Source organism: Thalassophryne amazonica, chromosome 14 (genome assembly GCF_902500255.1).
Source record: "Thalassophryne amazonica chromosome 14, fThaAma1.1, whole genome shotgun sequence".
NCBI classification, from domain to species: domain Eukaryota; kingdom Metazoa; phylum Chordata; class Actinopteri; order Batrachoidiformes; family Batrachoididae; genus Thalassophryne; species Thalassophryne amazonica.
This window is the reverse complement of record NC_047116.1, coordinates 77,995,705-78,010,446: the sequence shown is the minus strand read 5'-3', so window position 1 is coordinate 78,010,446 and position 14,742 is coordinate 77,995,705. Positions and strand designations below refer to the sequence as shown.

Sequence of the window (14,742 nt, the reverse complement as noted above, 5' to 3'; positions counted from 1 at the left end):
AGCAAGTCCACAGGTGTCACTGGTAAGTAAAAACTCCCCCTAGTATTCATGAGGAAGAAACCTCAAGCAGACCAGACCAAGAGGGGTGACCTACTGCTTAGGCCATTCTAATATTTAGAAGGTTTTTACAGATTATACAACAATTTCTTAAAAACCAGTAGAAATGTAAAACAGAAACTTAAAAAAATAAATAAAACAGAGCCCTTAATTGAAACTAATGTAGAGTCCATCTTGGGTCTCTAATCCATAGTCGTCCATGTCCAGAACCAATAGACTTCAGAGGTATGACCTCCAGTCATTGGTGCAACAGGAAAGGCAACCTGAGGTCAGTTCTCGTGTGCTTCCTGGCCCGGGAGGGGGTCTCGCCTCTTTTCTGGGAGCCGGGCCCTGCCCTCGTGTGCCGGTGGTCCCTGCCTGTGCTCTGGGTTCAGTTGCAGTGGCTGCTTTGCCCCCCGTCCCCGCTGCTGCTCACTCCTCCCTCTTGGGTTCTGGGCCCCCCCCTCTTGGTGGGCCCTGCCGACGCGCCGACGCCCTGCGTGCTTCACTCGAGTATGGAGTTACTTCCTGTGCCTCTGTTGGGGGGGGGGGGGGTGTCGGGGGTGCATTCCGTGGTCGGTCCCTCCTGATAGAAGTTGTCAGTCGGCTTTGAGTAGGATGTTGTAGGGTGATCGGGAAGGGCGGATGGGGGTCACACATGCACACCACATTCACTCACGCACTACATACCTTCTGTCCTGCAAGAATAAATTGCATATATGTGTATTAATGTTCATAAATGGTTCTGCCAGTGTGGCATATATGCAGACAGGGGAGAAAAAAAAAGGAAAAAAAATCATTATGAGGTTCCTCACTTTGTCAGTGTGATGTATGACGCAGGAGCCCTGGTTAAGTGTTTGGTGGTCAAACTGATGTTGATGTTTCGCTGGACCAAGGACCACTGTTTAGTCTACTTCAAATTTAAAAGTAAGAAATTGTGAGGCCATCTTCCAAAGTCTTGATGTGTATGAGACTACCAGCAGTTATCGACACGTATAACTGAGTATCATCAGCATAGCAGTGAAAAGTAATCACATAGCATCACAGTATATTCCCAAGGGGAGCTATATAAAAGGAGAAAAGCAGGAGCCCTAAGACCCCTGTGGAACTGCGTATTTCATCGGAACAAGGTTTGAGGTGACATTATTGTACAGGACACAGTGAGAGTGACTGGTCAGGTATGATGTCAACCATGCAAAGACATTCCCAGCAATCCCAAAGTGATTCTCCAACCTATTGCGTAGTATACGATGATCCACCATATCGAATGCAGTGCGAACATGCAACAGTAACAAAACCAAGGTGCTGCCTGAATCCACTGAAAGCAGGAGATCATTTACCACTTTAGTGAGAGCCCTCTCTGTGGAATGGTGTGTTCTAAATGCAGACTGCAGTAGCTCAAAGAGGTTATTCTCAGTAAGGTGGTCCATGAGCTGCTGTGAAACCACTTTTTCATGAATCTTAGAACAAAATGACAGATTTGATATTGGCCTATAATTTTTCAGTAGACCAGGATCAAGGTTCGAGTTCTTAAGTAATGATTTAATCACTGCAAATTAAAGGATTTAGGAAAAGATCCCAAGTTTCATCAGCACACCCAGTGAAATAATATCAAATTCAGTAAATCTAAGTGAGGTACGTATCAGTGATGGCAACCACCTCAATAACAGGTTACAGTGGTGAGACTAAGGCATGCTGGGATATATTTCACCTAATGTCATCTATTTTCTTTTCGAAGTAATCTAAGAAATCTTCAGCAGTAAATGGAAAGCGACGTACAGATGGTTGTCCTTGAATAAGTTTTGCTATCATGTTGAATAAGAACTTTGAATTATACTTGTTTTTGTTTATCAAATCAGAGTAATAGGCCCGCTTTGTTGCTGATAGTGCGTGCTTATAGTCCAGAATAGCATCATAACACGCAAGGTGGAATACTTCTAGTTTTGAGCTATGGCATTTTCGCTCTAGACCACTAGATTTATGCTTGAGGCCATGTAAATGATCATTGAACCAAGGACAGTATGTTTTGGAGGGACATGGTTTTAATGTAGGTGGAGTGGAGCGATCATGTCCAGTGTACTCGTGAATGCTGAGATTAAACTGTCCACAAGGCTAACTACTGCATGATCATGTTCTGAAAGTGACGCTAAGATATCAGGGAGTCTGGCTCCAAGTTCATTTGTAGTTGATGGGTTGATGCGTCAAAGTGATGATAAATAAGCGTCTCGTTGCAGTGGACAAGGCAGTGAGACTGTAAACTTAATGAAACCACTGACGCAAGAGACACAATATCAATATTTGAGACAGTAATATCATGAGCTAAGACCAAATCCAGGACAACTCGCACACGTCATTTGTTTCCATGGGACAAAATAGGTTGGGCAATGTTTGAATGCACCTCGTATATCCATCCATCCATCCATCCATTTTCTTCCGCTTTATCCGGAGTTGGGTCGCGGGGGCAGCAGCTCAAGCAAAGCCGCCCAGACCTCCCGATCCACACACACCTCCTCCAGCTCCTCCGGGGGAACCCCAAGGCGTTCCCAAGCCAGCCGAGAGATGTAGTCCCTCCAGCGTGTCCTGGGTCTTCCCCGGGGCCTCCTCCCAGTGGGACGTGCCTGGAACACCTCTCCAGCGAGGCGTCCAGGGGGCATCCGGAAAAGATGCCCGAGCCACCTCAACTGACTCCTTTCGACGTGGAGGAGCAGCAGCTCGACTCTGAGCTCCTCCCGAGTGACCGAGCTCCTCACCCTATCTCTAAGGGAGCGCTCAGCCACCCTGCGGAGGAAACTCATCTCGGCCGCTTGTACTCGCGATCTCGTTCTTTCGGTCATGAGCCAAATCTCATGACCATAGGTGAGGATCGGAATGTAGATCGATCGGTAAATCGAGAGCTTTGCCCCCCTACTCAGCTCTCTTTTCACCACGATGGTCCGATACAGCGACCGCATCACTGCAGATGCTGCACCGATCCGTCTATCGATCTCACGCTCCATCCGTCCCTCACTCGTGAACAAGATCCCGAGATACTTAAACTCCTCCACTTGAGGCAAGGACACTCCACCAACCCTAAGAGGGCAAAGCACCTTTTTCCGGTCGAGAACCATGGCCTCGGATTTTGAGGTGCTGATGTTCATCCTGGACGCTTCACACTCGGCTGCAAACCGCCCCAGTGCACGCTGAAGGTCCTGATTTGATGAAGCCAACAGAACCACATCGTCCGCAAACAGCAGAGACGAGATTCTGTGGTTCCCAAACCAGACCCCCTCTACACCCTGGCTGTGCCTAGAAATTCTGTCCATAAAAATAATGAACAGAACCGGTGACAAAGGGCAGCCCTGGCGGAGGCCAACGTGCACTGGAAACAGGTTTGACTTACTACCGGCAATGCGAACCAAGCTCCTGCTGCGGTCGTACAGGGACCGGATAGCCCTTAGCAAAGGACCCCACCTCACATATCTTACTTATTTGTCAATTTTGTACCATGCGAAAAGCAGAGCAAATGTCACTGCTGCTTTCATCCAGACACTCAGGGTTACATATGTATGGTCATTTTCATCCTATTCAGTCATCAGACTAAAATAAAACTGAATTAAAAACAAAAAGGAAAATATAATCAAAGTAAAAACAAAACAAAACTTTGATAACTTTTTTTTACATGTTTTTTTTTTGTGTGTGGCTCACCAAGGCAGGGCAAGCCACAGCATGGTCCTTGAGCAGTTGGCAGGGGGGATATGGATGCTTGTTTGTGCCTGGACAAATACTGAGGAGATAGTTGAACTGAGATAATGGAGTTGTAGGAACAAGGGGCTCAACTGCTTCAACTCAGGAAGCAGCTTCACAAGAGCAAGGTCCAATAATGCAGTACTCAGCTGTATTGGGTGGTCACCCGATCTGGCCACCATAATAACAATAATAACGACAACAGTTGGCATAACCAAATCAAACACACAACACACAGACAAGGCAACTAGAAACCAAGTGGTCACGCCTGATTAATGCACTGTTTAAACTTTTAAAGCGCCAGTCGACGGCAATCAGGTGTTATCTGAATGAAGTGCTGATCTGTCGGTGTGGTGACTGGTGCTTTAAAAGTTTAAATCATCACAGCGTTTCATTATTTAGGTCTGTGATGACCTGATCAGGTCTGATCAGCAGACCTGAAAGCCACCACTCGGCGCTTTAAAAGTTTCAAGTAGACCTGCATTGAAATAAATGCAGTCAGATCTTTGGACCAAAAAATGACGTATACAAGTATTTACACATAAGATCCTTCTGAATGTAGTAAAGTAAATCTGCAAGTCCAGATCTGTCATTCAATGGAGAAATCTTCATTTAAAAATGAGAAATTTACAGCTAAATTTTAGCCCTCTGCAAAACTGTCAGCACATCCGGGATGCTGCCGAGACATCAGGGAGAAGACCCTATCCCAGGATGCATTGCGCGTGCCAACTGTAATTTGTGGATTTACGTCAGTTTGCATCTGCACCTCCATTCAGTAGACAGAGCCGTGTCTGCGGCTGCACAGCAGACACGGGGGTGTGAGTGGCCCGCGGCGGCATTTAACGAGCGCATGCACTCGGTAAGCACATCGGAGGCAGTGAGAGCGAGGCGTCGGGGAAGAACGGCGCCCGCTGTCGATGTCGCCGCTGTTCTGAGCATGCAGAGCTGTATCTCGCATTCATTGCAGCTTACTTTTGGATGTTGAAACCAGGATGTGTATAACAGTAACATTACTAACAGATTAAAATCAATTTCAATGCGGGATCAGACTGAAGGTGGGAGCACGTCGTCTTGTCCCCGACGTCATGGAAATGATCCGGATGTACAAACTGTTTTCGCGGAAGGCTAAATTTTAGCTGCAAATTTGTCATTTTTAAACGAAGATTTCTCTGCTGAATTACAAATTTGGGCTTACAGATTTACTTTACTGCTTTCATAAGGGTCTTATAAATACATCTCAGCTATTTCTTTCTGAAATCTGACCACATTTATTTCAATGCAGGTCTACTTTAAAGAGACAGCACTCCATTCATTCACGGCAGCGTTTACCATAGCCAGTCCACTCATCAGCATTCTGTACACAATGAAAATGGTCCACCAAGATAAAAAATGAAAATAATAAATAATAAATAATGTAAAATTACTCTGTTTCTGACCGGCACCACACGTGCATTACCGATCTGAACCACTGGGTGGAAACGGGGCTGTCGGCATAATTATCAAGGTGTGACAGCTGCATTAATTTATTACATACGCTGGCATATGACATACGCCAGTGTGTGCCAGCGTTTTTAATCCGGCTGGGATATGCAGGCTAAATTGTCAAGGTGTGACAGGGCCTTTAAATGTTTTAAAGGTGCACTGTTTTAAGATATCCAGATTTCTACCATCGGTGCTGTATTCAAGTGTCAATCAAGATGTTGAACAGCTCCAACATTTGGATTTTCTGCATAGTTGCCAAACAGTTTGGCATTCACAATTCAGCCCACAAGCCAAAGACTTTTGGTTGCACAGTTATGCAGTTCCTTTGGTCCCACTGCCTCTGAGGAGTGCAGAGTCAACAATATCCAGCAGTGAAATGGATTGTGTAACCTGTGTGATCTGGGAGAAGTGAAAGTAGCTTCAGTCTTCTTCTGCTTGTTTCTCATGGAGTTGAGTGTTTGAATATTTTCATCAGCAGCAGAACTGATAGCAAATGAATAGTTTTCTTGACATCACAGTTTGAGGGAAAACAATTTTTTTATTCTTTTCAAACCCTTTGTTTCTTTGACAAAATTAATTTAAATTGGTGCCACGCATCAGTTTGTCTCAGTCTGAAGTAACCACATAACTATTAACTGCGTAAATAGAATAATAAAAGCCATGTGGCCTCTGCGTATGTGTGTGCGTGCGTGTGTATGGCTTCAATCATGGAGAAACTGGGGAGAGCTGACATTTGCCATTTGGTTTGATTATGCATATTGGGGTCAAGGATGAATGCCGCGAAAATGGAAAGTTGATAGGACTAATATTTTTAGAGAAATTCAGGATACTATCTAACAACATTGAACAATGGACGTTGATGATTAAATTCTGGACTCACACACCACTCTGAGTCATTACTGAAACTTTGCATAATTTATTACCACCCTTGAAAAATGTCAGCTACCTATTTTGTAAATGCTACCCACTGCTACTCGTAAATTCTTAAACCAGCAAAGATTTAGCTGAACAATCAAGAAACAGGACTGGTAAATCATTTGTTGCTGCCTTTTGATATAACTTTACATTTAAGACGATCCTTATATCACTGAAGGTTGACTTACTTGCTTTTTTATCATGAAATTATTCAAAATATCCTGTATTTTGTTTTCAATGTAATGTATTTTGAGAATTCATCCTGTTTGATAAGAAAATCAACCCTTTGAGAATAAATCTAATTGTGCATAAACATACAGTGTGGTGCTGGGATTTATTTTTATTTTTAGAATGCCGGTACTCCATTGTATTTGTGTTACTTTTTCACATTGTGTTACTCAAGCATCAGTGATTTGCTTTGAGCTTACCACTTCCTCTACTTCACAGAGCCTGGTCAGCAGAAGTCCTTTAAGAGGAAGCGGTCCCTGATCAACTGGACTTTCTGGAGAGGTTCCACCAGCCAGCTGGACAGTTTACCTCTGTCCCCGACCTCACTCTCCTCCAGCCAGGGCCGGCTGTTCAGCCGACCCCTGGGAGCCCTGTGTTCGTCTGACCACAGCCTGCCAAAGCCCATCATGGTGAGTCCAATGGGAGGTCATGTGGAACATGTAGGCGGTCAGGATCTTGTCTGGATGGTTGATGAATGATTGGAATTTTTCACTTTAATTTTGAAGGTGCAAATAGGTATCACTTAAAATACAAACGACTGACAAATCGAGTAATGGTGACAATTACTGTCACCTAAATGTTATTATTAGACCTAATTCCTGTTTCATACATTATCTCACTTGATCTCATGTTACCACAGCACATAAAATGGTTACACTTATAAATCATGAACTAACAGAAGGAGGCCCTGGTTTCCTAATCCAGGCAAGGTACTATTTTTACTTGTGCCCATAATGAAGGTTCTTCTTGAGTTACCCTTTGTCTGTCTCCTCACCTGGGAAACACTGAAGGGATTACTGGCTTGGGAATAGGGAACTGTGGGATGAGTTATAAATCGTAAATGGACTACATTTATATAGCACTTTTCCATCTGAATCAGAAGCTCAAAGTGCTTTACAATGATGCCTTGTATTCACCCATTCACACAGACATACTCGTACACCGATGTGAGGCTGCTGCCATGCAAGGTGCTCAATACACAACAGGAGCCATTGGGGACCTTCCCCACGGGCCCATAGTGATTTTCTGGTCAGGCTGGGATTTGAACCAAGGATCCTCTGGTCTCAAGCCCAACGCTTGACCACTATCAATCAATCAACTTTTTTCTTATATAGCGCCAAATCAGAACAAACAGTTGCCCCAAGGCGCTCTATATTGTAAGGCAAGGCCAGGTTTCTTCCTGTTAAAAGGGAGTTTTTCTGAGACTGGTTGGGGCTGAGGGAAAGAACCAGGAAAAAGACATGCTGTGAAGGGGGGCAGAGATCGATCACTAATGATTAAATGCAGAGTGATGCATACGGAGCAAAAAGAGAAAGAAACAGTGCATCATGGGAACCCCCCCACAGTCTACGTCTAAAGCAGCATAACCAAGGGATGGTCCAGGGTCACCTAATCCAGCCCTAACTATAAGCCTTAGCGAAAAGGAAAGTTTTAAGCCTAATCTTAAAAGCAGAGAGGGTATCTGTCCCCCTGATCTGAATTGGGAGCTGGTTCCACAGGAGAGGAGCCTGAAAGCTGAAGGCTCTGCCTCCCATTCTACTCTTACAAACCCTAGGAACTACAAGTAAGCCTGCAGTCTGAGAGCGAAGCGCTCTAATGGGGTAATATGGTACTACGAGGTCCCTAAGATAAGATGGGACCTGATTATTCAAAACCTTATAAGTAAGAAGAAGAATTTTAAATTCTATTCTAGAATTAACAGGAAGCCAATGAAGAGAGGCCAACACGGGTGAGATATGCTCTCTCCTGCTAGTCCCCGTCAGTACTCTAGCTGCAGCATTCTGAACCAACTGAAGGCTTTTTAGGGAACTTTTAGGACAACCTGATAATAATGAATTACAATAGTCCAGCCTAGAGGAAATAAATGCATGAATTAATTTTTCAGCATCACTCTGAGACAAGACCTTTCTGATTTTAGAGATATTGCGTAAATGCAAAAAGGCAGTCCTACATATTTGTTTAATATGCGCTTTGAATGACATATCCTGATCAAAAATGACTCCAAGATTTCTCACAGTATTACTAGAGATCAGGGAAATGCCATCCAGAGTAACGATCTGGTTAGACACCATGCTTCTAAGATTTGTGGGGCCAAGTACAATAACTTCAGTTTTATCTGAGTTTAAAAGCAGGAAATTAGAGGTCATCCATGTCTTTATGTCTGTAAGACAATCCTGCAGTTTAGCTAATTGGTGTGTATCCTCTGGCTTCATGGATAGATAAAGCTGGGTATCATCTGCGTAACAATGAAAATTTAAGCAATACCGTCTAATAATACTGCCTAAGGGAAGCATGTATAAAGTGAATAAAATTGGTCCTAGCACAGAACCTTGTGGAACTCCATAATTAACTTTAGTCTGTGAAGAAGATTCCCCATTTACATGAACAAACTGTAATCTATTAGACAAATATGATTCAAACCACCGCAGCGCAGTGCCTTTAATACCTATGACATGCTCTAATCTCTGTAATAAAATTTTATGGTCAACAGTATCAAAAGCAGCACTGAGGTCCAACAAAACAAGCACAGAGATAAGTCCACTGTCCGAAGCCATAAGAAGATCATTTGTAACCTTCACTAATGCTGTTTCTGTACTATGATGAATTCTAAAACCTGACTGAAACTCTTCAAATAGACCATTCCTCTCAGGTGATCAGTTAGCTGTTTTACAACTACCCTCTCAAGAATCTTTGAGAGAAAAGGAAGGTTGGAGATTGGCCTATTATTAGCTAAGATAGCTGGGTCAAGTGATGGCTTTTTAAGTAATGGTTTAATTACTGCCACCTTAAAGGCCTGTGGTACATAACCAACTAACAAAGATAGACTGATCATATTTAAGATTGAAGCATTGAATAATGGTAGGACTTCCTTGAGCAGCCTGGCAGGAATGGGGTCTAATAAACATGTTGATGGTTTGGATGAAGTAACTAATGAAAATAACTCAGACAGAACAATCGGAGAGAAAGAGTCTAAACAAATACCGGCATCACTGAAAGCAGCCAAAGATAACGATACATCTTTGGGATGGTTATGAGTAATTTTTTCTCTAATAGTCAAAATTTTGTTAGCAAAGAAAGTCATGAAGTCATTACTAGTTAAAGTTAATGGAATACTCAGCTCAATAGAGCTCTGACTCTTTGTCAGCCTGGCTACAGTGCTGAAAAGAAACCTGGGGTTGTTCTTATTTTCTTCAATTAGTGATGAGTAGAAAGATGTCCTAGCTTTACGGAGGGCTTTTTTTATAGAGCAACAAACTCTTTTTCCAGGCTAAGTGAAGATCTTCTAAATTAGTGAGACGCCATTTCCTCTCCAACTTACGGGTTATCTGCTTTAAGCTACGAGTTTGTGAGTTATACCACGGAGTCAGACACTTCTGATTTAAAGCTCTCTTTTTCAGAGGAGCTACAGCATCCAAGGTTGTCTTCAATGAGGATGTATTGACGAGATACTCTAACTCCCTTACAGAGTTTAGGTAGCTACTCTGCTCTGTGTTGGTATATGACATTAGAGAACATAAAGAAGGAATCATATCCTTAAACCTAGTTACAGCGCTTTCTGAAAGACTTCTAGTGTAATGAAACTTATTCCCCACTGCAGGGTAGTCCATCAGGGTAAATGTAAATGTTATTAAAAAATGATCAGACAGAAGGGAGTTTTCAGGGAATACTGTTAAGTCTTCTATTTCCATACCATAAGTCAGAACAAGATCTAAGATATGATTAAAGTGGTGGGTGGACTCATTTACTTTTTGAGCAAAGCCAATAGAGTCTAATAATAGATTAAATGCAGTGTTGAGGCTGTCATTCTCAGCATCTGTGTGGATGTTAAAATCGCCCACTATAATTATCTTATCTGAGCTAAGCAAGTCAGACAAAAGGTCTGAAAATTCACAGAGAAACTCACAGTAACGACCAGGTGGACGATAGATAATAACAAATAAAACTGGTTTTTGAGACTTCCAATTTGGATGGACAAGACTAAGAGACAAGCTTTCAAATGAATTAAAGCTCTGTCTGGGTTTTTGATTAATTAATAAGCTGAAATGGAAGATTGCTGCTAATCCTCCGCCCCGGCCCGTGCTACGAGCATTCTGACAGTTAGTGTGACTCGGGGGTGTTGACTCATTTAAACTAACATATTCATCCTGCTGTAACCAGGTTTCTGTTAGGCAGAATAAATCAATACGTTGATCAATTATTATATCATTTACCAAGAGGGACTTAGAAGAGAGAGACCTAATGTTTAATAGACCACATTTAACTGTTTTAGTCTGTGGTGCAGTTGAAGGTGCTATATTATTTTTTCTTTTTGAATTTTTATGCTTAAATAGATTTTTGCTGGTTATTGGTGGTCTGGGAGCAGGCACCGTCTCTACGGGGATGGGGTAATGAGGGGATGGCAGGGGGAGAGAAGCTGCAGAGAGGTGTATAAGACCACAGCTCTGCCTCCTGGTCCCAACGCTGGACAGTCACAGTTTGGAGGATCCAAGAAAATTGGCCAGATTTCTAGAAATGAGAGCTGCTCCATCCAAAGTGGGATGGATGCCGTCTCTCCTAACAAGACCAGGTTTTCCCCAGAAGCTTTGCCAATTATCAATGAAGCCCACCTCATTTTTTGGACACCACTCAGACAGCCAGCAATTCAAGGAGAACATGCGGCTAAACATGTCACTCCCGGTCTGATTGGGGAGGGGACCAGAGAAAACAACAGAGTCCGACATTGTTTTTGCAAAGTTACACACCGATTTAATGTTAATTTTAGTGACCTCCGATTGGCGTAACCGAGTGTCATTACTGCCGACGTGAATTACAATCTTACCAAATTTACGCTTAGCCTTAGCCAGCAATTTCAAATGTCCTTCGATGTCGCCTGCTCTGGCCCCCGGAAGACAATTGACAATGGTTGCTGGTGTCGCTAACTTCACATTTCTCAAAACAGAGTCGCCAATAACCAGAGTTTGATCCTCGGCGAGTGTATCGTCGAGTGGGGAAAAACGGTTAGAGATGTGAACGGGTTGACGGTGTACACGGGGCTTCTGTTTAGGGCTACGCTTCCTCCTCACAGTCACCCAGTCAGCCTGCTTTCCCGACTGCCCGGGATCTGCCAGGGGGGAACTAACGGCGGCTAAGCTACCTTGGTCCGCACCGACTACAGGGGCCTGGCTAGCTGTAGAATTTTCCACGGTGCGGAGCCGAGTCTCCAATTCGCCCAGCCTGGCCTCCAAAGCTACGAATAAGCTGCACTTATTACAAGTACCGTTACTGCTAAAGGAGGCCGAGGAATAACTAAACATTTCACACCCAGAGCAGAAAAGTACGGGAGAGACAGGAGAAGCCGCCATGCTAAATCGGCTAAGAGCTAGTAGCTACGCAACCTAGCGGATTCCTAAAAACACACAAAGTGAATAATGTGTAAATAATCCAGAGGTGATTCAGCAGAAGGAGTGCCTTAATTAAGGCACCAAACAGGCCATGAAGCAGCACAGGCAACGCACAACAACAGCGAACGCACGACAACGGTGCCAAAACAAAACAAAAATCGACCAAACACGCTGTGGAGCAGCACAGGTAACGCACGACAACAGTGCTAAAAAAAAATAAATAAATAAAATAAAAAAATAAAATAAAAACGAAAGCCTTAGCAAGCTAGTTAGCTTGCAATCGCTGATGAAAGTTAGCTGATAAAAGTGCTCCGTCGCGATGTTTCGACCGTTAGAGGTCTTCCTTAGGCGTTGGAGCACAGTAAAAAAGTAAAAAAAGTAAAAAGGTAAAAAAGTAAAAAAGTCTTGAAAAAGACTGTTAGTTCAAAGTCCAAAGCAGCAGGTAGCAGTCTCTGTGTAAACAGTCCCAACAGAGAGCCAAAATTCTGATGCAATCTCACTCCGAATACAGGAAGTACCTCCAGCTACCAGATCCTTCAGAATCAGAAGTCTTAATTTTTCCTGAACAAAACAGCTGATGTTCCAACTGCACAGATAAGCAGAGATACAAGTTCTCTGACCTTCTAGACCTTCACCTCCCCAAGACCAGTTGCTTAGTCTACTGGACACTGCCACTGTGACCTCTACCTGGATAGGTGACAGAAAATGAATGGATAAATGAATGAATAATGGTATTACTTGGTAATAATGGTATTATTACCAAGTAAGTATTTTTACCAATAAATGGTATTACTTATATTAACTACAGTGGGGCCAAAAAGTATAATTTAGTCAGTCCCTGATTGTGCAAGTTCTCCTACTTAGAAAGATGAGAGAGGTCTGCAATTTTCATCATAGGTACACTTTAACTGTGAGAGACAACATGAGAAAAAAAATCCAGGAAATCAATCAATCAATCAACTTTTTTCTTATATAGCGCCAAATCACAACAAACAGTTGCCCCAAGGCGCTCCATATTGCAAGGCAAGGCCATACAATAATTATGAAAAACCCCAACGGTCAAAACGACCCCCTATGAGCAAGCACTTGGCAACAGTGGGAAGGAAAAACTCCCTTTTAACAGGAAGAAACCTCCAGCAGAACCAGGCTCAGGGAGGGGCAGTCTTCTGCTGAGACAGAAATCACATTGTAGGATTTTTAAAGAATTTATTTGTAAATTATGGTGTAAAATAAGTATTTGGTCAATAATAAAAGTTCAACTCAATTCTTTGCAACATAATCTTTGTTGGCAATGACAGAGGTCAAACGTTTCCTGTAAGTCTTCACCAGGTTTGCACACACTGTAGCTGGTATTTTGGCCCATTCGTCCATGCAGATCTCCTCTAGAGCAGTGATGTTTTGTGGCTGTTGCTGGGCAACATGGACATTCAACTCCCTCAACAAATTTTCTATGGGGTGGAGGTCTGGAGACTGGCTAGGCCACTCCAGGACTTTGAAATGCTTTTTACGGAGCCACTCCTTTACATGGCCCTGTTCATTCTTCCCTTAACACAGAAAAACAGCCCCAAAGCATGATGTTTCCACCCCCATGCTTCACAGTAGATATGGTGTTCTTGGAATGCAACTCAGCATTCTTCTTCCTCCAAACATGACAAGTTGAGTTTTTACCAAAATGTTCTATTTTGGTTTCATCTGACCACATGATATTCTCCCAATCCTCTTCTGGATCATCCATATGCTCTCTGGCAAACTTCAGACGGGCCTAGCCGTGTACTGGCTTAAGCACGTGGACACGCCTGGCACTGCAGGATTTGAGTCCCTCTCTAAGTAGTGTGTAGCCTTTGTTACTTTGGTCCCAGCTCTCTGCAGGTCATTCATCAGGTCCCTCTGTGTAGTTCTGGGATTTTTGTTAACCGTTTTCATGATTATTTTGACCCCACGGGATGACATCTTGCGTGGAGCCCCAGATCGAGGGAGATTATCAGTGGTCTTGTATGTCTTCCATTTTCTTACATTTGCTCCCACAGTTGATTTATGTACACCAACATGCGTGACTATTGTAGATTCACTCTTCCCAGCCTGGTCACATCTACGGTTTTCTTCCTGGTGTCCTTCGACAGCTCTTTGGTCTTGGCCATGGTTGAGTTTGAAGTCTGACTGTTTGAGGCTGTGGATAGGTGTGTTTTATACAGATAACGAGTTTCAATAGATGCCATTAATATATGTAACAGGTGGAGGACAGAGGAGCTTCATAAAGAAGTTACAGGTCTGTGAGAGCCAGAAATCTTGCTTGTCTGTGGGTGACCAAATACTTATTTTCCACCATATTTACAAATAATTTCTTTAAAAATCCTACAATGTGATTTTCTGGATTTTTTTTTCTCATTTTGTCTCTCCTAATTGAAGTGTACCTATGATGAAAATTACAGACCTCTCTCATCTTCCTAAGTAGGAGAACTTGCACAATCAGGGACTGACTAAAAATACTTTTTGGCCCCACTGTAAATAATAAATGTACATTGTCTGGATTTTTAAAATCCATCATAACAAAAGTATTTCTTCAGGTATTGTTTGTGGTGCAGTCTTACTAAATTATGTGTTTTTGTGTGCTCATAAGAGGAAACACTTTTGTTTTCCTGTACAGGACATGTTGGTGTTCTTGTACCTGGAGGGGCCGTACACGAGGGGTGTGTTCAGACGGTCAGCGGGGGCCAAGGCATGCCGGGAGCTCCGGGACAGACTGGATGCAGGGACAGAGGTCCCGGAGATGACACGGCACTCTGTGTTCGTCATTGCAGCTGTCCTCAAGGTGACCGATGCACACATACAAACACACACAGAGATGAGTGTAACCTTTAGAAACCAGACAGCTCAACATATCAGAGAGTGACGTCCCTCCAAAGTGGCTGACGTGCAGACGGGATAATGTGTGTGCACAGCTGTGCGGGCTGCTGCATCACTCACATTCTCCTCTGTC

General features: G+C 43.3%; 1 protein-coding gene across 1 annotated transcript in view; it reads left to right on the top strand.

The window, feature by feature from the left end:
- The window catches only part of LOC117525195 (rho GTPase-activating protein 20-like), a 190,771-nt gene that overhangs the window by 120,275 nt on the left and 55,754 nt on the right, over positions 1-14,742 (top strand). The window contains 2 exon segments of the mRNA XM_034187041.1: positions 6,604-6,794; positions 14,410-14,574. Coding sequence (XP_034042932.1) covers positions 6,604-6,794; positions 14,410-14,574 — 356 coding nt within the window.